We start from the raw sequence: 22,612 nt of genomic DNA, 5'->3' as shown, positions 1-22,612 counted from the left end.
ATATGACCAAAACCGAGCTTCTCATTCCCCCCCCCACCCCCAAACCCACCTCCCCACTCCCCCCGTTTTCTATTTCTGTTGATGGCTCTCTCATTCTCCCTGTCTCCTCAGCTCGAAACCTTGGGGTCATCTTTGACTCTTCTCTCTCCTTCTCTGCTCATATCCAGCAGATTGCCAAGACCTGTCGTTTTTTTCTTTACAACATCCGTAAAATCCACCCCTTTCTTTCCGAGCACTGTACCAAAACCCTCATCCACACCCTTGTCACCTCTCGTTTAGACTACTGCAATCTGCTTCTTGCTGGCCTCCCACTTAGTCACCTCTCCCCTCTCCAGTCGGTTCAAAACTCTGCTGCCCGTCTTGTCTTCCGCCAGGGTCGCTTTACTCATACTACCCCTCTCCTCAAGTCGCTTCACTGGCTCCCTATCCATTTTCACATCCTGTTCAAACTTCTTCTACTAACCTATAAATGTACTCACTCTGCTGCTCCCCAGTATCTCTCCACACTCGTCCTTCCCTACACCCAATCCCGTGCACTCCGCTCCATGGATAAATCCTTCTTATCTGTTCCCTTCTCCACTACTGCCAACTCCAGACTTCGCGCCTTCTGTCTCACTGCACCCTACGCCTGGAATAAACTTCCTGAGCCCCTACGTCTTGCCCCATCCTTGGCCACCTTTAAATCTAGACTGAAAGCCCACCTCTTTAACATTGCTTTTGACTCGTAACCACTCGCCTCCACCTACCCTCCTCTCTTCCTTCCCGTACACATTAATTGATTTGATTTGCTTACTTTATTTTTTGTCTATTAGATTGTAAGCTGTTGAGCAGGGTCTGTCTTTCTTCTATGTTTGTGCAGCGCTGCGTATGCCTTGTTGCGCTATAGAAATGCTAAATAGTAGTAGTAGTAGTTATGTCCTTATATGTAAAGGATATGTTTCCTTCTTTCATGTAATTCTTGGTTTTCCTACATTTGCTTTATTGTGAATGTATATTTGAAATTCATAAATAAAAAAAAAAGAAAAAGACTGGGGTGATGTGTCCCATCCTAGACCTGAGGACCCTGAACAAATGTCTAGTCCGAGAAAAGTTCAGGGTGGTTTCCCTGGACACCTGTCTTCCAATGATTCAGAAAAATGATTGGCTATGTTCTCTGGACTTAAAGGATGCATATACTCCCATCCTGATCCTTCTAGCCCACCGGAAATATCTTCAGTTTTGACTAGGAACACATCACTTTAAGTATCACTTGTTGCCTTTTGGCCTCATGTCGGCTCCCAGGATCTTCACCAAGTGTCTAGCAGTATTTGCAGCATTGCTTGGCAGACTGGGAGTCCATGTGTTCCTGTATCTCGATGATTGACTGGTGAAGAGCACCTCAGAGGATGGTGCTTGAGAGTCCATGCGCATAACTATTCGGGTGCTCGAGCTAGTAGGGTTTGTTTTAAACTACCCCAAGTCTCATCTCCACCCTGTTCAGCGACTGCCCTGCTCGACACACATTGGGTTTGAGCCTACCTCCTGGAGACGCGAGCGGACAATCTTGTCTCACTGGCAACCAGGGTTCGTGCCTCTCAGCAGGCCACAGCTCAGCAGATGTTGAGATTGCTGGGCCACGACTTCCACAGTGTACGTTATACCCATGACATGTCTTCACATGAGATCAGCTCAATGGACCCTGGCTTCTCAGTGGTTTCAAGCAACGGAGAGTCTAAAAGATGTTATCCAAGCTTGTACGCTCTCTTCAGTGGTGGACAATTCAGTCCAGTTTGACTCTGGGACTTCCATCCAAATTCCTCAGCCTCAAAAAGTGCTAACGATGGATGCATCTCTCCTGGGTTGGAGAGCTCATGTAGATGGGCTTCACACTCTGGGTGCTTGGTCCTCTCAGGAAATTAATCTTCAGATCAGCTTCCTGGAGTTTCGAGTGCTCTGGAGCGCTCTAAAGGCTTTCAAAGATCAGCTTTCTCACCAAATTATTCTAGTTCAAACAAACAATCATGTTTTAATGTATTACACCAACAAGCAGGGGGAAACCGGATCACGCCCTCTGTGGTCAGGAGGCCGTCCGGATGTGGCATTGAGCTCGCCAATAAGGCATGTTTCTTCAAGCTACTTATCTGGTGGTCACAAACAACACCTTAGCCAACAGGCTGAGCAGAATAATGGAACCACATGAGTGGTCTCCATATGGGCATAGCCCGCAAGATCTTCCAAGCATGGGGCATCCCCTCAGTGGAACTTTTTGCCACTCAACTCAATCACAAGGTCCCTCAGTGCTGTTCCAGGCTTCAGGCCCACGGCAGGCTAGCTTCAAATGCCTTTCTCCTCAATTGGGAAAAACTTTTTTGAAACTCAAGCAAGATTGCGGAACCATGATTCTGATCATGCCATATTGGCCACAGCAGATATGGTTCCCTCTTCTTTTGGGATTATCCTCCAAAGAACCGTGGAGTGTTTTCTGACCCTCATCACACAGGACAAGGGGTCACTTCTACAAACCAACATCCAGTCTCTGGCTCTCAGAACTTGAATGTTGAGAGCCTAGAATTCGCTTCCTTGGGTCTTTCGAAGGGTGTCTCCCGGGTCTTGCTGGCTTTCAGGAAAGATTCCACTAAGAGGCACTACTCTTTTAAATGGAGGAGGTTTGCCATCTGGTTTGAGAGCAAGGCCCTTGATCCCCTTACTGCTCCTAAACAGACTCTGCTTGAACACCTTCTGCACTTATCAGAGTCTGGTCTCACGACCAACTCAGTAGGGGTTCACCTTGGTGCAATTAGTAATCATCAAGGTATAGAAGGTAAGCCCATCTCTGGACAGCCTCTAGTCATTTGTTTCATGAGAGGTTTGCTTTTGTCAAAGCCCCCTGTCAGACCTCCATCAGTGTCATGGGATCTCAACGTCGTTCTCATCCAGCTGATGAAAGCTCCTTTTGAGCCACTGAATTCCTGCCATCTGAAGTTCTTGACCTGGAAGGTCATTGTCTTGGTGGCTATTACTTCAGCTCATAGGGTCAGTGTGTTTCAGGCCTTAGTAGTGGATACAACTTATACTAAGTTTCATCTCCTCTGCACGCACCCTAAGTTCCTTCCAAAGGTGGTGTCGGAGTTCCATCTGAACCAATTGATTGTCTTGCCAACATTCTTTCCAAGACCTCATGCCCATGCTAGCAAAAGCAGCTTGCACACATTGGATTGCAAGAAAGTATTGGCCTACTACGTGGAGCGGACAAGGCCCCACAGATAGTCTGCCCAACTTTTTGTTTCTTTTGATCTCAACAGGATGCGGGGCGCCGTCAGGAAATGCACTATTTCAATTTGGCTGGCAGATTGCATTTCCTTCACTTATGCCCAGGCTGGACTGGCCTTGGAGGGTCATTTCACGGCTCATAATGTCAGATCCATGGCTGCATTGGTAGCCCACTTGAGGTCAACCTCCATTGAAGAAATTTGTATGGCTCGGTGTGGTCTTCAGTCCACACATTCACATCACACTACTGCCTTGAGCAGGATACCCGACATGACAGTTGGGCAGGATACCCGACATGACAGTTGGTTTGGTCAGTCAGTGTTGCAGAATCTGTTTGGGGTCTAGAATCCAACTCCACCCTCCTAGGTCTGTTTTATTCAGTTCCAGGCTGCACTCTCTCAGTTTGTATATAGTTTCAGGTTAATCTGTGTTATGTCCTCTGTAACCAGGTACCTCTAGGTGCAGCCAAGGATAGAACAATCTCCTCCAGCCACAGGCTCCTGGTACAGTCAAGAAATAAATGTCTACCAGCAACTTCAATCTTAAGGACTTTATTCCATGCAGGTTTCTAGTAGACCTGATACACAGTTCCAACAGCAACATTCACCTTCAATCTTAAGCATGTGTAAGCCACCTGAAACTGTGTGGCACAGAGTCCCCTTTAAGCAGCAGATTATCAGCACATATTAGGATTCAATACAGACTCACAGTCAGCTCCAGTCTGGGCTCTTTATCCAGTGCACAATAAACAGTAGTTCAATTCAAAATAGAAGCAGTCCATTCAGTTCATCATCACAGTTAAATCACAAAGCAGCAGTTTCTACCTTCTACTGTCTTTACCTTCATAATAGGTTCCATACTTTAGGGACTTCTCATACCCAAGGGATTCCACCCTGCATCTGCTTCACTGGTAGATTCAATACTTTAGGGACCTCTCTTACCCAAGGGTTTTCAGCCTGCAACTGCTTCACTCTACCCTCTTCTCTCCTCTGCTTCTCTCTTCCCTGGGACTCCTTCCTACCTGCCTAATCAATCCCTGGGTTCTGCTACCACAACCAATCATTCTCCTTCCATTAGCTTCCCCCACATCCATACCAGCTGAGTTAAGCATTAGACTAATGATGAGCTCCTGCACACAGGGTTTCCTATCTCTCTTTCCCCCTAGTGGCAGCCAATCTACACATCCTGCCAGCTTACACCCATGTCTTCCCCTATTGCAGCTAGGAGTCCAGGTTCGTCATCTCACCCCCTGGCTCCTTGCCTGCAATGCCTTCTGGGACTTGTATTTCAGACTGAAACTGCCTTAACCCAACTATCCTGGATGTGACTCTATCACACCTCGCCGTTGCAAGGCCCAATTAACCACTGTTTATTGTTTTGGGTGATCCTGGATGCTAGGGATTCCCCACTTATGAGAATATTGGAGTCTGCTTGTCCTCAGAGAAAGTGAAGATACTTACCTGTAGCAGGTATTCTCTTTTTACTATGTCTATCTACAGCTTTCTATCACTTTCCGTTACCCCAGCTTTCCCATTTCCCTTCCTTTTATTCCCTAGTCTTTCACTATCCTCTCCCTCTTCCATTCAGCACTTCCTCTCTTCTCTCTACCCCACTTCCATCCAGCATCTCTTTTCTCTCCTCCTTATCCACCCTTGGCATCTTCTGTCCATTTTCCATCTAGCATTTCTCCTCTCCCTCTGCCATCCAACATCCCTCTCCACCTTCCACCAGCATCACCTCTTCTCCTTCCAATTCGAACTGCCTTTCTTCCATCCATCATCTGCCTTCTCTTTCTCCCACTTCCATCCAGAATTTCTCCTTTCATCCCTCTTCCATCTAGCATCTACCTTCTCTCTCCCCTTTCCATGCAGCATTTCCTTTCTCTACTACTGTCATTTCTATCCAGTATGTCTCTCCTCTCACTCTCTCCACCCTTTCCAACCATTGTCTCCCCATTCTGTCTCTCCCTTCCAGCCAGCATTTATCCTTTCTTCCCTCTTACATCCATTTCCCCTCTCTCCCCCTTTCCTTTCAGGATCTCCCCTTCTCCAGCTAGTGTCTCCCTCCTGTTCTTCCCCTTCCAGCCAGCATTTCTCCCCTCTTCCATCCAACATCTTCCACCCCCCCCCCCCTTCCTCTTTCCCTCCTTCATTTTCATGCAGCATCTCCCTCTTTCCAGTCAGTATCATCCTTTTGTTTTTCCCTCCTTCCAGCCAGCATCTCTCTCTCGCTCTTTCTCCTGTCGCTTCTCCTCCTAAACCCCCACCTTGACTGGACCAGCAGAGGCAATTTAAAAAGGAAAACACTCCCCCCAACACACACACACACAGGCATGAAGCCTCTGCTTCTAGCTGTGGAGCAGCCATTCTGCCAGCCTTGTTCCTTCCGGAGCAAGAAGATGATGTTGGAGGAGGTGAGACCAGAAGATCTGGCAGCCGCGTGCATAGAGGCTGTGGCCCCACTCCTGTAGCAGCTGTGAAGAGGCAGCAGGAGGGAGGTGGGGAAAACATGGTTGCGGCTGGTGAGGCTTACCCTTCCCAATGCTAGTAGAATACTGCACCTTGGTCACAATCAAGAAACACATGGCACAAGAAATTTGACACAATAATAGATATGAAGGCAAAATACTGAACTGGAAACCTCAAGAAGTCAGACCCGGCATACAGGAATACTAGAGAAATTGAAACTGAAATGCAAAATATCAGAAATGAACATTTCCAAAAGCTGAAACATTCCAATTAATAAATTCAGAATAAAATACTGTATTCTACCTTTGTTGTCTGAATATAACATAGTAGATGACGGCAGAAAAAGACCTGCACGGTCCATCCAGTCTGCCCAACAAGATAACTCATATTTGCTGCTTTTTGTGTATACTCTAATTTGATTTGTACCTGTGCTCTTCAGGGCACAGACCGTATAAGTCTGCCCAGCACTATCCCCGCCTCCCAACCACCAGCCCCTCCTCCCAACCACCGGCTCTGGCACAGACCGTATAAGTCTGCCCAGCACTATCCTCACCTCCCAACCACCAGCCCTGCCTCCCAACCACCAGCCCTGCCTCCCAACCACCGGCTCTGGCACAGACCGTATAAGTCTGCCCAGCACTATCCCCACCTCCCAACCACCAGCCCCGCTTCCCGATCTTGATATTTTATTCTATCAATTTCGGTCTGTGTTTCTCTGGGGAGGGGGTTCTTGTTTTCACAATATCTTCTGTCCATTTGACACTTCTCTCTCCATGTACACCATCCTCCTCCTGCATCATTATCCTTCCTAATATCTCCCCTCTGTCCTTGTCCGTATCCTACTTCCAGTTACAGCATGTGTCCTCTGTGTCTTGATCCCACACTTAAGTATTTCACCTCTGTGTGTATGTCTTGCTCTGACCTGCATTTCCCCATCTGTAACCCTATCCATCCCCCTGTTATAAGCATTGCCTCTCTGTGACCCTGCTCCCCCTCCTGTGTCTAGCATTGCCCCTCTGTGACTCTATCCCCTTTCTCATGTGTAGCATTAAACTAGAAATGGGGGGAAGGCCTACAGTCGCTCAAAAGTGCATGGTTTGGGATAAGGTGTCTTTCAAAGATATCACCAAAACAGGGAAGATAGGGTATCCTGATAGTGAGGTTGCAAAAGAGACGGTAGTAGATCAGGTGTCCCTAAATAAAACTAAAAATCAGACAATAGATTGCAAATTAATACTGTCAAGTAGTAAACATGATGTAAAGAGGAGCAACAAACACAGTTTGAAATGTCTATATGCGAATGCCAGGAGCCTAAAAAATAAGATGGGAGAGTTAGAATATATTGCACTAAATGAAAAATTAGATATAATAAGCATCTCTGAGACCTGGTGGAAGGAGGATAACCAGAGTGACACTGTCATACCGGGGTACAAATTATATCAGGGTGGATCGAATTGGTGGAGGAGTAGCATTGTATATTAACGAGAGCCTTGAATCAAATAGATTGAAAATTCAGCAGGAAACACAGTGGATTGAAATTCCATGTGTAAAGGGAAAAAGGATAATGATAGGAGTGTACTACCGTCCGCCTGGCCAGGATGAACAGACAGATGCAGAAATGTTCAAGGAAATTAGGGACGCAAACAAACTGGGCAACACAATAATAAAGGGTGATTTGAATTACCCTGATATTGACTGGTTAAATGTAACATCGGGACGCGCTAGGGAGGTAAAATTCCTTGACGAAATCAAGGACAGCTTTATGAAACAGCTGGTACAGGAGCCGACGAGAGAAGGAAAAATTCTAGACCTAGTCCTTAGTGGAGCGCATGATCTGGTGCGGGAGGTAATGGTGCTGGGGCCGCTTGATAACAGTGATCATAATATGATCGGATTTGATATTAGCTTTGAAGTAAGTATACATAGGAAATCAAATATGTTAGCATTTAACTTTAAAAAAGGAGACTATGATAAAATGAGAAGAACAGTGAAAAGAAAGCTTAGAGGAGCGACTGCGAGGGTCAAAATTTTACATCAGGCGTGGATGCCGTTCAAAAACACCATCCTGGAAGCCCAGGCCAAATATATTCCACGTATTAAAAAAGGAGGACTGAAGACCAAACAACAGCCAGCATGGTTAAAAAGTGAGGTGAAGGAAGCTATTAGAGCTAAAAGAAAATCCTTCAGAAAATGGAAGAAGGAACCAACTGAAAATAATAAGAAACGGCATAAGGAATGTCAAGTCAAATGCAAAGCGCTGATAAGCTAAGAGGGACTTCGAAAAAAAGATTGCGTTGGAGGCAAAAACACAGTAAAAAAGTTTTTTAGGTATATTAAAAGCAGGAAGCCGGCAAAAGAATCGGTTGAACCGTTAGATGACCGAGGAGTAAAAGGGGCGATCAGGGAAGACAAAGCCGTAGCAGAGAGACTAAATGAATTTTTTGCTTCGGTCTTCACCGAGGAAGATTTGGGTGGTATACCGGTGCCAGACATGATATTCGAAGCTGACAAGTCGGAGAAACTTAATGAATTCTCTGTAAACCTGGAGGATGTAATGGGGCAGTTCTACAAACTGAAGAGCAGCAAATCAGGACCGGATGGTATTCATCCCAGAGTACTGATAGAACTGAAAAATGAGCTTGGGGAGCTATTGTTAGAAATATGTAATTTTTCCTTAAAATCGAGCGTGGTACCAGAAGATTGGAGGGTGGCCAATGTAACACTGATTTTTAAAAAAGGTTCCAGAGGTGAGCCTAGAAAATTATAGACCGGTGAGTCTGACGTCAGTGCCGGGCAAAATGGTACAGACTATTATTAAGAACAAAATTACAGAGCATAGTCAAAAGCATGGATTAATGAGACAAAGTCAACATGGATTTAGTGAAGGAAAATCTTGCCTCACCAATCTACTACATTTCTTTGAAGGGGTGAACAAATATGTGGATAAAGGTCAGCCAGTTGATATTGTGTATCTGGATTTTCAGAAGGCGTTTGACAAAGTACCTCATGAAAGACTCCAGAGGAAATTGGAGAGTCATGGGATAGGAGGTAGTGTTCTATTGTGAATTAAAAACTGGTTAAAAGATAGAAAACAGAGAGTAGGATTAAATGGTCAGTATTCTCAATGGAGAAGGGTAGTTAGTGTGGTTCCCCAGGGGTCTGTGCTAGGAGTGCTGCTTTTTAACATATTTATAAATGGTCATTTATAAACGTATCATCAATGACGACACCTAGATCCCTTTCTTGGTCCGTGACTCCTAACGTGGAACCTTGCATGACGTAGCTATAATTCGGGTTCCTCTTTCCCACATGCATCAGTTTGCACTTGCTCACATTAAACGTCATCTGCCATTTAGACGCCCAGTCTCCCACTCTCGTAAGGTCCTCTTGTAATTTTTCACAATCCTCCCGTGATTTAACAACTTTGAATAACTTTGTGTCATCAGCAAATTTAATTACCTCACTAGTTACTCCCATCTCTAGGTCTAGTGAGGTAATTAAATTTGCTGATGACACAAAGTTATTCAAAGTTGTTAAATCACGGGAGGATTGTGAAAAATTACAAGAGGACCTTACGAGAGTGGGAGACTGGGCGTCTAAATGGCAGATGACGTTTAATGTGAGCAAGTGCAAACTGATGCATGTGGGAAAGAGGAACCCGAATTATAGCTACGTCATGCAAGGTTCCACGTTAGGAGTCATGGACCAAGAAAGGGATCTAGGTGTCGTCATTGATGATACGTTGAAACCTTCTGCTCTGTGTTGAATTCTGGTCGCCTCATCTCAAAAAAGATATAGTGGAATTAGAAAAGGTGCAGAGAAGGGCGACAAAAATGATAAAGGGGATGGGACGACTTCCCTATGAGGAAAGGCTAAAGCGGCTAGGGCTCTTCAGCTTGGAGAAAAGGCGACTGAGGGGAGATATGATAGAGGTCTATAAAATAATGAGTGGAGTTGAACGTGTAGATGTGTAGATGTGAAGTGTCTGTTCATGCTTTCCAAAAATACTAGGACTAGGGGGCATGCGATGAAGCTACAATGTAGTAAATTTAAAACGAATCAGAGAAACGTTTTCTTCACTCAACGTCTAATTAAACTCTGGAATTCGTTGCCAAAGAATGTGGTAAAGGCGGTTAGCTAAGCAGAGTTTAAAAAAGGTTTGGACAGCTTCTTAAAGGAAAAGTCCATAGACCGTTATTAAATGGACTGGGGAAAATCCACTATTTCTGAGAAAAGCAGTATAAAATGTTTTGTACATTTTTGGGATCTTGCCAGATATTTGTGACCTGGATTGGCCACTGTTGGAAACAAGATGCTGGGCTTGATGGACCTTTAGTCTTTCCCAGTATGGCAATACTTATGTACTTAAGTACTTATATCCCTTTTCCCTCCATACTTAACATTTCTTCTCTATCTCTCTGTCCATCCCCTCTCTCCTCCTTTTTTCCCACACTCCCCACCCTGGTACCAGTATTTCTCCCTCTGTCTTCCCACCCATGCACCCTCCGCACAGTTCAGTATTGCTCTTTGGTCTTCAGTGTTTCTCCCCTATCTTCCATCCATCATCTTTCTCCCTTTCTTCCCCCCCCCCCCCCCCTTCCACCAGCAGGTCCAGCACCTGTCTCTCCCCCTCCTAGTCCAGTAGAACAGCTCTTAATTCTCCCCACTTGAGGAAAGCACCTGTTATGATTCTGCTAGATAGGCAGGGGAAGGTTTGGAACTCACTCCTGATTGGCTTGTCAGGGGCTGAGCCAGCAGACGTCAGAAGCCTGATTCATTTAAGCCTGCCTCTTCCCTAGAATCATTGCTTTGGCGTTGATTGCTTTGCTGAAGCCAGCCTGTGTTTGGGCGCTTGTATTCACGTTGGAGTATTAGCCTTTCTCCTCGTGCTTGCTGATTTTCTGTGTGTGTGTGTGTGTGTGTGTGTGCTGGGTATTCCCAGCATGAGCCTGATGCCTCACTTCCCCCTCCTGGTTTGCTTCTCCTGCTCTAACACTGTGCTGTCTGGAGTAAGCTGTTGCCTTGAGTTGTTTCAGTTTATTTGTTTAGCTTTCTCTCCCTCCGGGTTCCCTTTGTTGTGCTGAGCTGCTGCTCTGCTCCCTGTGGCCCTGCCTTCCCCTGTCCTTGTAGTTTGCTCCTGTTTGTTTTAGTTCTCTTTTGTTTGATGTAGCTGTCTCCTGTGTTCACATTCCTGTTCTGGCCTGTGTGTGTCAAGGCAGCTTCCTCTGTTTGTTTATTCTCCCCTTATCCTTGTCTACTGAGTTGTTCTCCCCTGTTCTTTCCCTTTAGCAGTTCCTTTTTCCCTTGGGGGTTGTGGGGCCAGTTTGTGTATTCCTTAGGTAGTTCTCCCTTTTCCTTTGTGTGCTGTAAGTACAGCCTTGTTCCCTTGTGTGCTGATTGGTTCAGCCTAGAGTATATTCCTATAGTTGGTTTCCTTTTTCCCTGAGTGCTGTGTTGGTTCAGCCTAGAGTATATTCCTATAGTTGGTTTCCTTTTCCCTGGGTGCTGTGCTGTTTAAGCCTAGAGTGTTTCTTTCTGGGGCTTCCTGTATTCTTGTTTGCTTGTGGCACAGCTTTGTTTTCCTGTAGAGGCTTCTGCCTCTCACCCTTTTCTCTGTGGCTTTACCCTGCACTGTGTGCACTGCAGTTCCATATGGAACCCTTGTTGTTCTTTCCCCCTTCCCAGAGTGTGGCTCGGTTTCCGGTCGGCCATGAGGCCCGCTTGCTTGGTCTCTGCATAAGTGGGTTCCCTATAGGCCGTGAGGCCCGCCTGAATGCTCTATCTTCCCCTTTCTGGTGGTGCCTGTTGGTTATTGTGAGTGTGCGGGGTTTGGTGGCTGGGGTGGTGCATAGGGCCTGTTCGGTCTACCCTTCTATACTAGGCCTCGGCCTAGGCTCAAGGGCTCACATCCAAAACAACAGCACTTCTGTCTCCCTCCATCTCGCCTGCAGATCCAGCTTTTTCCCCTTCCCTCACACTCCCTGCGGACCACTGGTGCTGCTAGTCTGCCTTGTTCATTGTCAGTAGAGGTACCACAGCGATTGAAAGGAGCTGCCTTAGGGACTCAGTTTTCCCTATGACGCATCCTGCCTCTTCTGATGCAACTTCCTGTTTTGCGTGGGCAGGATGCATCATAGGGAAGAACAAGGCCCAGAGGCAGCTCCTTTCAATCGCTATGGTGCCTCTACTGGCAGACTAGCAGTACCAGGGACTGCAGGAGACAGGGAGAACTGCCAGCAGTTGGAGTGGCCCTAAAGCTGACAGCCAAAACCAAAACAGTCTGAAACTCAAGTTTGGTTGTGTGAATGTGAACCAGTGAGGGCCGCTGGGGATTGTCAGAATTTGCAGTCTGTGTCCCTCTACTATCCAAGCCAGAATATAATTTAGATAATGAAAGACCATATATTACCTCCAAGCAAAATAGATTCACAGATATGGAATGCAGCTAATTAAAATAGAAACTAAAAACCATGGTGCTTTTACAGTGGCTGACATTAAGCCACACTTGGAGTGACAGCTGACATCATTACTTCACAGAGAGGCTAATTACTACGCTTATCATTCCAAATTTACAGACTTAAATCCCTGCTAAAATTTTGCATCAGAAGCATTTATTTGGAGCGCTCTGTTTACCATATAAACTATTCTCCGAGGACAAGCAGGCTGCTTGTTCTCACTGATGGGTGACGTCCACGGCAGCCCCTCCAATCGGAAACTTCTCTAGCAAAGGCCTTTGCTAGTCCTCGAGCGCCGGCTCATGTTCGTCAGTCTTCTTTTGTCCACGCTCGGTACGGTCGTGTTTGCGCCGTTCGCGCCCCTTAAGTTGACCCTCGCGCGTCTTGTGACTTTTCGCTTTAAAAAAAAAAAAGAAGGGATTTCGGAGAAGGGCCTTTCGGTCTTTTTCCCTTCCCCATATTTCTAGTTTTTGGCCCCGGTAAGTTTTCTTTCGTTTTCGGGGTAGGCCCTTTTGAGGCCTCGGGTCGAGTTTTTTCTCCCCCTCTTTTTGGTGCCTTACCGCAATTATGAGTTTTGATTTCGCCGGCGTGATTTTTCCGCCCATGTCATCGAAGTCTCCCAGCGGCTTCAAGAAGTGCACCCAGTGCGCCCGGGTAATCTCGCTCACTGACAGGCACGCGTCGTGTCTTCAGTGTCTGGGGGCTGGGCACCGCCCGCAGGCCTGTAGTCTTTGCGCCCTTTTACAGAAAAGGACTCAGGTAGCGAGATTGGCCCAGTGGAACGTTTTGTTCTCGGGCTCTTCGTCGGCATCGGCACCGGGAGTATCGAGTGCGTCAACGTCGACAGCGTCAAGACCTCCGCCTTCGGCCGCGACTGTATCGATTGCATCGAGGCATCGACCCTCTGCATCGTCGGGGCCGAGACATCGGAAGGCTGCGTCGGTGGTACCGGGACCTCCATTAGTGCTGATGTCATTGGACGGTGGTGCAGGTGAGGGCTGTCCATTCCCCTGCTGGTGGCGGTGAGCCTTCGGGTGGGTCTCCCCCTACCCTGAGGGCTCCTGCGGTACAGCCCCCCCGAGACCGACCTTCGGCCTCGGCCCCGAGGAAGTGACGGCTGGATTCTACGTCGTCCTCGTCGGTACCGGGAAGCTCCGGTGACATGCTTCGTTTGAAAAAGTCAAAGAAGCATCGACACCGGTCTCCTTCCCGCGTCGGTACCGAGAGCTCTGGGTCGCCGAGGGAGTCGGCACCCAGTAGGCATCGGCACCAGGAGGACCGCTCACCCTCTGTTCAGGAGGTGTCGATGCGCTCCACCTTGGACAGCCCGGAACAGCCTCTGACTTCGACACCTGCATCGGCTTCCATGTCTTTCTCCACAGCCGCCCTGCACGAGAGTCTCCGGGCCATTCTCCCACAGATCCTGGGAGAGCTGTTGCACCCTTCCCCTCCGGTACCGGGGGTGCTTGCGCCACGACTCTGGAGTTGTGGATTTGGCCCTAAAGAAGGCTAAGAGTTCTAGAGAGCATGCTTCGGCGCCCCCGGGCAAAGACTCTAGAACCTTAGACTCCTTTGGGAGGAAGGCCTACCATTCCTCTATGCTCGTGGCCAAAATTCAGTCTTACCAGCTCTACACGAGCATACACATGCGGAACAATGTGCGGCAGTTGGCGGGCTTGGTGAACAAGCTCCCTCCTGAGCAAGCCAAGCCATTTCAGGAGGTGGTCAGGCAGCTGAAGGCGTGCAGAAAATTCCTGGCCAGAGGGGTGTATGACACCTTTGATGTTGCGTCCAGGGCCGCTGCTCAAGGTGTGGTGATGCGCTGCGTGCCTCCGACCTGGAGAATAGGATCCAGCAGCGGATTGTGGACTCGCCTTGCCGTGCGGGCAATATTTTTGAAGAGAAGGTCGAACAGGTGGTAGAGCAGCTCCACCAGCGGGATACCGCTTTCGACAAGTTCTCCCGCCGGCAGCCTTCAGCTTCTACCTCCACAGGTAGACGTTTTTATGGGGGAAGGAAGACTGTTCCCTACTCTTCTGGTAAGCGTAGGTACAATCCTCCTTCTCGACAGCCTGCAGCCCAGGCTAAGCCCCAGCGCGCTCGCTCTCGTCAGCAGCGTGCGCCTCAGCAAGGCCCCTCGGCTCCCCAGCAAAAGCAAGGGACGAGCTTTTGACTGGCTCCAGCAGAGCATAGCCGACATCAACGTTTCAGTGCCGGGCGATCTGCCGGTCGGAGGGAGGTTGAAAGTTTTTCACCAAAGGTGGCCTCTCATAACCTCTGATCATTGGGTTCTTCAAATAGTCCGGCAAGGATACACCCTCAATTTGGCTTCCAAACCTCCAAATTGTCCACTGGGAGCTCAGTCTTACAGCTTCCAGCACAAGCAGGTACTTGCAGAGGAACTCTCCGCCCTTCTCAGCGCCAATGCGGTCGAGCCCGTGCCATCCGGGCAAGAAGGGCTGGGATTCTATTCCAGGTACTTCCTTGTGGAAAAGAAAACAGGGGGGATGCGTCCCATCCTAGACCTAAGGGCCCTGAACAAATATCTGGTCAAGGAAAAGTTCAGGATGCTTTCCCTGGGCACCCTACTTCCCATGATTCAGGAAAACGACTGGCTATGCTCTCTGGACTTGAAGGACGCCTACACACACATCCTGATACTGCCAGCTCACAGACAGTATCTGCGATTTCAGCTGGGCACACGTCACTTCCAGTACTGTGTGCTACCCTTTGGGCTCGCCTCTGCGCCCAGAGTGTTCACGAAGTGCTTGGCTGTAGTAGCAGCGGCGCTTCGCAGGCTGGGAGTGCATGTGTTCCCCTATCTCGACGATTGGCTGGTGAAGAACACATCCGAGGCAGGAGCTCTACAGTCCATGCAGATGACTATTCGCCTCCTGGAGCTACTGGGGTTTGTGATAAATTACCCAAAGTCCCATCTCCTCCCAGTACAGAGACTCGAATTCATAGGGGCTCTGCTGGATTCTCGGACGGCTCGTGCCTATCTCCCAGAGACGAGGGCCAACAACTTGTTGTCCCTCGTCTCGCGGGTGCGAGCGTCCCAGCAGATCACAGCTCGGCAGATGTTGAGATTGCTGGGCCACATGGCCTCCACAGTCCATGTGACTCCCATGGCTCGTCTTCACATGCGATCTGCTCAATGGACCTTAGCTTCCCAGTGGTTTCAGGCTGCTGGGGGTCTAGAGGACGTGATCCACCTGTCCACGAGTTTTCTCAAATCCCTGTATTGGTGGACGATTTGGTCCAATTTGACTCTGGGACGTCCTTTCCAAATTCCTCAGCCACAAAAAGTGCTGACTACGGATGCGTCTCTCCTGGGGTGGGGAGCTCATGTCGATGGGCTTCACACCCAGGGAAGCTGGTCCCTCCAGGAACGCGATCTGCAGATCAATCTTCTGGAGTTACGAGCGGTCTGGAATGCTCTGAAGGCTTTCAGAGATCGGCTGTCCCACCAAATTATCCAAATTCAGACAGACAACCAGGTTGCCATGTATTACATCAACAAGCAGGGGGGCACCGGATCTCGCCCCCTGTGTCAGGAAGCCGTCAGCATGTGGCTCTGGGCTCGCCGTCATGGCATGATGCTCCAGGCCACATACCTGGCAGGCGTAAACAACAGTCTGGCCGACAGGTTGAGCAGGATTATGCAACCTCACGAGTGGCTGCTCAACTCCCGAGTGGTGCGCCAGATCTTCCAGGTGTGGGGCACCCCCTTGGTAGATCTCTTTGCATCTCGAACCAACCACAAGGTCCCTCAGTTCTGTTCCAGGCTTCAGGCCCACGGCAGACTGGCATCGGATGCCTTCCTCCTGGACTGGGGGGAAGGTCTGCTGTATGCTTATCCTCCCATGCCTCTGGTGCGGAAGACTTTGTTGAAACTCAAGCAAGACCGAGGCACCATGATTCTGATTGCTCCGTTTTGGCCGCGTCAGATCTGGTTCCCTCTTCTTCTGGAATTATCCTCCGAAGAACCGTGGAGATTGGAGTGTTTTCCGACCCTCATCATACAGGACGAAGGGGCGCTTCTGCATCCCAACCTCCAGTCTCTGGCTCTCACAGCCTGGATGTTGAGAGCGTAGACTTTGCCTCTTTGGGTCTGTCAGAGGGTGTCTCCCGCATCTTGCTTGCTTCCAGGAAAGATTCCACTAAGAGGAGTTACTTCTTTCTATGGAGGAGGTTTGCCATCTGGTGTGACAGCAAGGCCCTAGATCCTCGCTCTTGTCCTACACAGACCCTGCTTGAATACCTTCTGCACTTGTCTGAGTCTGGTCTCAAGACCAACTCTGTAAGGGTTCACCTTAGTGCAATCAGTGCATACCATTACCGTGTGGAAGGTAAGCCGATCTCAGGACAGCCTTTAGTTGTTCGCTTCATGAGAGGTTTGCTTTTGTCAAAGCCCCCTGTCAAACCTTCTACAGTGTCATGGGATCTCAATGTCATTCTCACCCAGTTGATGAAACCTCCTTTTGAGCCACTGAACTCCTGCCATCTGAAGTACTTGACCTGGAAGGTCATTTTCTTGGTGGCAGTTACTTCAGCTCATAGAGTCAGTGAGCTCCAGGCCCTGCTAGCCCAGGCCCCTTACACCAAATTTCATCACAACAGAGTAGTCCTCCGCACTCACCCTAAGTTCTTGCCAAAGGTTGTGTAGGAGTTCCATCTGAACCAGTCAATTGTCTTGCCAACATTCTTTCCCCGCCCTCATTCCTGCCCTGCTGAACGTCAGCTGCACACATTGGACTGCAAGAGAGCATTGGCCTTCTATCTGGAGCGGACACAGCCCAACAGACAGTCCGCCCAATTGTTTGTTTCTTTTGATCCCAACAGGAGGGGAGTGGCTGTGTGGAAACGCACCATATCCAATTGGCTAGCAGATTGCATTTCCTTCACTTACGCCCAGGCTGGGCTGGCTCTTGAGGGTCATGTCACGGCTCATAATGTTAGAGCCATGGCAGCGTCGGTAGCCCACTTGAAGTCAGCCACTATTGAAGAGATTTGCAAAGCTGCGACGTGGTCATCTGTCCACACATTCACATCTCATTACTGCCTGCAGCAGGATACCCGACGCGACAGTCGGTTCGGGCAGTCAGTGCTTCAGAATCTGTTCGGGGTTTAGAATCCAACTCCACCACCCTAGGCCCATGTTTTATTCTGTTCCAGGCTACACTCTCAGTTAGTTGGATAAATTGTTAGGTCAATCTCAGTTATGTCCTCTCCGTTGCGAGGTCCAATTGACCATGTTTGTTGTTTTGAGTGAGCCCGGGGGCTAGGGATAGCCCATCAGTGAGAACAAGCAGCCTGCTTGTCCTCGGAGAAAGCGAATGCTACATACCTGTAGAAGGTATTCTCCGAGGACAGCAGGCTGATTGTTCTCACAAACCCGCCCGCCTCCCCTTTGGAGTTGTGTCTTCCCTTGTTTTTGTCTTGCTACATATGGGACTGACGAACACGAGCCGGTTCGGGCGGGAAGACGGCCGCGCATGCGTGGTGCGCATGGGCGCGCGAGGACTAGCAAAGGCCTTTGCTAGAGAAGTTTCCGATTGGAGGGGCTGCCGTGGACGTAACCCATCAGTGAGAACAATCAGCCTGCTGTCCTCGGAGAATACCTTCTACAGGTATGTAGCATTCGCTTTGTGGAAGACCGCTGGATGACCGAGGGGTAAAAGGGGCAATCAAGGAAGATAAAGATGTAGCGGAGAGATTGAATGAATTCTTTGCTTCGGTCTTCACCAAGGAAGATTTGGGTGGGCTACCGGTGTCAGAAATGGTATTTCAAGCAGACGAGTTGGAGAAACATTCTGACTTCACGGTAAACCTGGAGGACGTAATGGGGCAGTTCAGCAAACTGAAGAGTAGCAAATCTCCTGGACCGGATGGTATTCCCTACATAGACGAAATTCCAGCCGACCGCTCATGGACAAATTTCAACCTCCTCACCACTAAAGAAGTTTCTATGGCGGTCTCCAAGCTCTCCAAATCTCACTGCCACCTTGACCCATGTCCCAACTGCCTAATGAAAGATGCCCCAGAACGCTTTATCACAGATCTCACCTCCCACCTAAACTTCCTGCTACAACAAGGTTCATTCCCTACTGGACATAGCAACATAACTACTCACACCAATACCTAAAAACCCCAAGAAACCAGCCAGTGATGTCACCAACTACCGCCCTGTCGGCTGCATCCCGTTGCTAATTAAATAGATGGAAAACAGGGTAACTTCTCAAATCAATGACTACATACAAAAATTCTCAATCCTACATGAATCGCAATCGGGTTTCCGTTCAGCCCACAGTTCAGAAACCATCCTACTCTAATATCCAAATTCAAACAGGAAATCTCATTTGGAAACAAAATACTTCTTCTACAATTCGACTTATCCAGTGCATTTGACATGGTAAATCATAATATCCTAACCAAACTACTAGATAAACTTGGGATTGGTGGTAATGCCATTAATTTGATAAAAGGCTTCATTACCTCAAGATCTTACCAAGTTAAATCAACCTCAACTATCTCATCTCCCTGGACACCAAACTGCGGTGTACCTCAAGGATCCCCTTTATCACCAATCCTCTTCAATCTTATGATGATCCCCCTAGCCAAAGCTCTATCCAGGCATGGTCTCAACCCTTTCATTTACGCCGACGACGTCACCATATTCATCCCCTTCAAATCTAACCTAACAGAAATCGCTGACAAAATATCCTTGGGCATGAACATCCTAACCTCTTGGGCCAATGCCTTTATGATGAAATTGAACAAAGAGAAAACACAATCCTCTCATCTCAACATTCCACACTCCTCCCAACTAATCTTAACACCTCTAACATCACAATCCCCATATCTGACAACCTGAAAATCCTTGGGGTGACATTAGACAACCATCACTCGCTCGAAAATCACGCAAAATCCACTACAAAGAAAATGTTCAACTTGATGTGGATACTGAGACACATAAAACCATATCTCCCCCTGAAAACATTCCGGAACTTGGTACAATCCACGGTACTCACATTGACTACTGTATTAGTATCTTCTTAGGTTGCAAGACCCATATCCTGAAAAAACTTCAGACTGCCCAAAATACAGCAGCAAGACTCATCTTTGGCAAACCACGATTTGAATGCGCAACTCCTCTTCGTATAAAACTTCACTGGCTCCCTATCCGAGAACGAATCAACTTCAAGTAACATAGTAAATGACGGCAGAAAAAGACCTGCACGGTCCATCCAGTCTGCCCAACAAGATAACTCATATGTGCTAATTTTTGTGTATCCAAATCTATGTCCGGTTGCAGATCGACTTCACCAATAAACAAACAAAGAGAACTGCTGTCACAAAATGACTACTAACAGCTGAATAGTATAACACAATAGCGGAAAAAGCCTCAAAAAGCTTCCAGGTCTTGAATTGATCTGTTGAAGCTATATCGGGTCAAAAGACCCTTCTTTCATCATTGGCACAAAAAACCGCTACTGCTTAAGCTATTTTAAATTTCATTAATTTTACTTTATTTTCAATTGTTTAACTTATTAGTTGTATTTTACTAATAATACTATCAATGTTAAATAAACACCACACTTATCTTTATAGTGGGTGCTTCATGGATAGCGTAAATCGCTGAATTCTTCTCTCTCAGGTACAGGTGCGGGGCCGACGATGGCCAGCGTTTCGCAAGGCTGCGTCAGGGCCTCTATCGCACAGTCTGAAGAAGAAATAATATCATAAATAATCACACACATACTTAGAAGAAAGGTCAGCCCAAAATGTTACGCTCTCCTATTGAATCACAGACAGGTCAAAATGGCTGCTTTATAAAAAATCTGACATCAGACGCTGTCAAGTCAAAGTACCAATAGGAAAGCTCTAAAAAAAGTGACTCCACTCAACATGGTGATTCAAACCCGTCGGGTGCAGAGAATGTAATCTGAATATCCATTTTTGCTCACATTGTAACAGGAACTTCTGATAATTGTAGTTTGATGAGTAGATTGACGCACCACACAACGCAGCTCTTCAAAGGATATAGAGGTATATAAAATATTGAGTGGAGTGGAACAGGTGGATGTGAAGCGTCTGTTCATGCTTTCCAAAAATACTAGGACTAGGGGGCATGCGATGAAACTACAGTGTAGTAAATTTAAAACAAATCGGAGAAAACTTTTCTTCACCCAATGCATAATTAAACTCTGGAATTCATTGCCGGAGAACGTGGTGAAGGCGGTTAGCTTAGCAGAGTTTAAAAAGGGGTTAGACGGTTTCCTAAAGGACAAGTCCATAAACCACTACTAAATGGACTTGGGAAAAATCCACAATTCCAGGAATAACATGTATAGAATGTTTGTACGTTTGGGAAGCTTGCCAGGTGCCCTTGACCTGTATTGGCCGCTATCGTGGACAGGATGTTGGGCTCGATGGACCCTTGGTCTTTTCCCAGTGTGGCATTAATTATGTACTTATAACTGCATGACTTACAATCGCAGTATAAAAAAAAAGCCCTAGGATTTGCACCCCCCCATCCCCAAGAACTGCTTTATAATCCCTGATTGTGGTATAGTCAGGGCAGAAGTAATGCCCCAATTATGGCAGCCATTTTGAGAGCAGAACTGGAATGGGCAGGAATAACTAGGGCCCACTCACCCCAACTACACCCTTGGACCACCAGGGATTGTAAGATAGGCCCGGGAGGGTCCACAGGTGGGAGTGAGGCACTTGGTGGGCATCCAGGAGGAATGGCAACTCCTGTTCAGGGAGGGAGGGAGGGAGGGAGACAAATGGGACAAAGCACAAATTTTCAGTTTCTACCGAAAACATGGTTATTTTCAGCCAAAACTGAAAACATGGTTGAAAATTAAAATGATCTTTTGGCCAAAACTGAAACTGGGCAGAAAAAGGATTTTGGACCAGTTTCAGCGCCTTAACCAAAACTGAAATTCAGTCGGCCTCTGTTGGAGTATTGTGTCCAAAAGACATGACCATCCTATTCTCTGTTAAACATTACCAGCAGGCTAATGAAGGCTTCTCAGCCCCCTCCTGGAGGCACATCTGTTTTTCAGGATTGCTGCAATAAATATGTAAGAGATAAATTTGCATATAGCAGAGACCCATTATTTGCAAATCTGTATCATGCATATTCAGTTACAGTGATCCTGAAAACCTGACTGGCAAGGTGTGCCTCCAAGAGAAGCTCTTTGCTTATGTTTTAACACCAACACCCAAACAGGTGCTAAATTTATCAGGACCCCACAATCTCAAAAATGTTAGTGAATGCTAGACAATAGAGTGATGATAGCTAAATCAAAATCTCTTCCCTTTTGTTTTTAGCTTGTGCCTTTTTAATAATACTTCAAGGCAAGTACTTCATATGTATTTTACTGTCCTTGGAGGGCTTACAGTCTGAGTGTGCACATGAAGGGTTAAGTCACTTCCCCCAAGATCACAAAAAGCATCAGTGGGATTTGAACCTTGTCTTCCCTAATTCTCAGCATGCTGTAGTGGTGTACCGGGTGGGGGGGGGGGAGGGAGAGGGGGAGTCATAAGCTTTTGAATCTTGAAGCTGGAGTAGCTATCCTACTTGCCCTTGGAGAAATAAAGTAAGTTAACAAAGCTTTCTAGAAATTTAAAAAGGCTTTGACAGCACTCCTCAGGGTCCCTAGTTTTAATTATATTCAAAAGATTAAGAGGAACCTCCTTAGTATTATAACCTCACTTAAAGTATGTTACTAGCTAAATCACTCTGATTTTTGGTGTTAATATATTTGAATCTTTATTTTTGTCTTATTTTCAGCAAGATGATTATATGTTTAGTCAAGTGCTAACCCTGGATCTGACGCCTTATGAAGAAAGTGACGACTTTGAGAGTAGAGAGGAATACAGATAATTTCTCATCAGTATGTTATAATGTTCCAACAGTAATTAAAATTGGTTTGTCTCATTTTAGCCCTATGTAGTGCTTTCTAAGTTCATCTGTGGCTACTTATGAAGAAGTCACTAATGATAGGAATGTAACATTATGTCGTTAAGGTGCTCATTTTCAAAGCACATATAGTTTACAAAGTTACACAGTAAATGTAACTTTGTAAGTCTATGTGCTTTGAAAATGAGCCTCTAAATGATTTCTGTTGGGTTAATGTATTTTTTTACGTTACGTATGATCTTCAAAGAAAACTTTCAGAAGTAAGACTTAAGTTAATGTACTACTGTTTATGGATTGTGAATAACATAAAAATACCTTTAGGTTAAAAAAACAAAATAAACTAAGCTGAAATGCTCAGTCAGAAGTTTGCAGCATTTTTTTTTGCAGTGCTTTGTATGCTTTCAACAATACAAGTAACTTTAGAATTACATCATCTGGGGTTCATACTGTCACCTCCTATATCCACCTAGAAGCATAAAGTAGGTAGTAGAGAGCTAACCACT

The 22,612-nt window shown here is 47.0% G+C and overlaps 1 protein-coding gene across 1 annotated transcript in view; it reads left to right on the top strand.

Moving 5' to 3' along the window:
- SMC1B (structural maintenance of chromosomes 1B) overlaps nt 1–22,385 on the top strand; it is a 1,336,696-nt gene extending 1,314,311 nt beyond the window's left edge. Inside the window, exon 25 of the mRNA XM_030213853.1 lies at nt 21,981–22,385. Within this exon, the coding sequence (XP_030069713.1) occupies nt 21,981–22,073 (93 nt within the window). The 3' untranslated portion in view covers nt 22,074–22,385. The remainder of the gene's footprint in view (nt 1–21,980) is intronic.
- Nucleotides 22,386–22,612: the final 227 nt, after the last annotated feature.

This window comes from Microcaecilia unicolor, chromosome 9 (genome assembly GCF_901765095.1).
Source record: "Microcaecilia unicolor chromosome 9, aMicUni1.1, whole genome shotgun sequence".
NCBI lineage: Eukaryota > Metazoa > Chordata > Amphibia > Gymnophiona > Siphonopidae > Microcaecilia > Microcaecilia unicolor.
The sequence above is the reverse complement of the archived record's forward strand: the minus strand, read 5'-3'. Positions and strand labels throughout refer to the sequence as shown.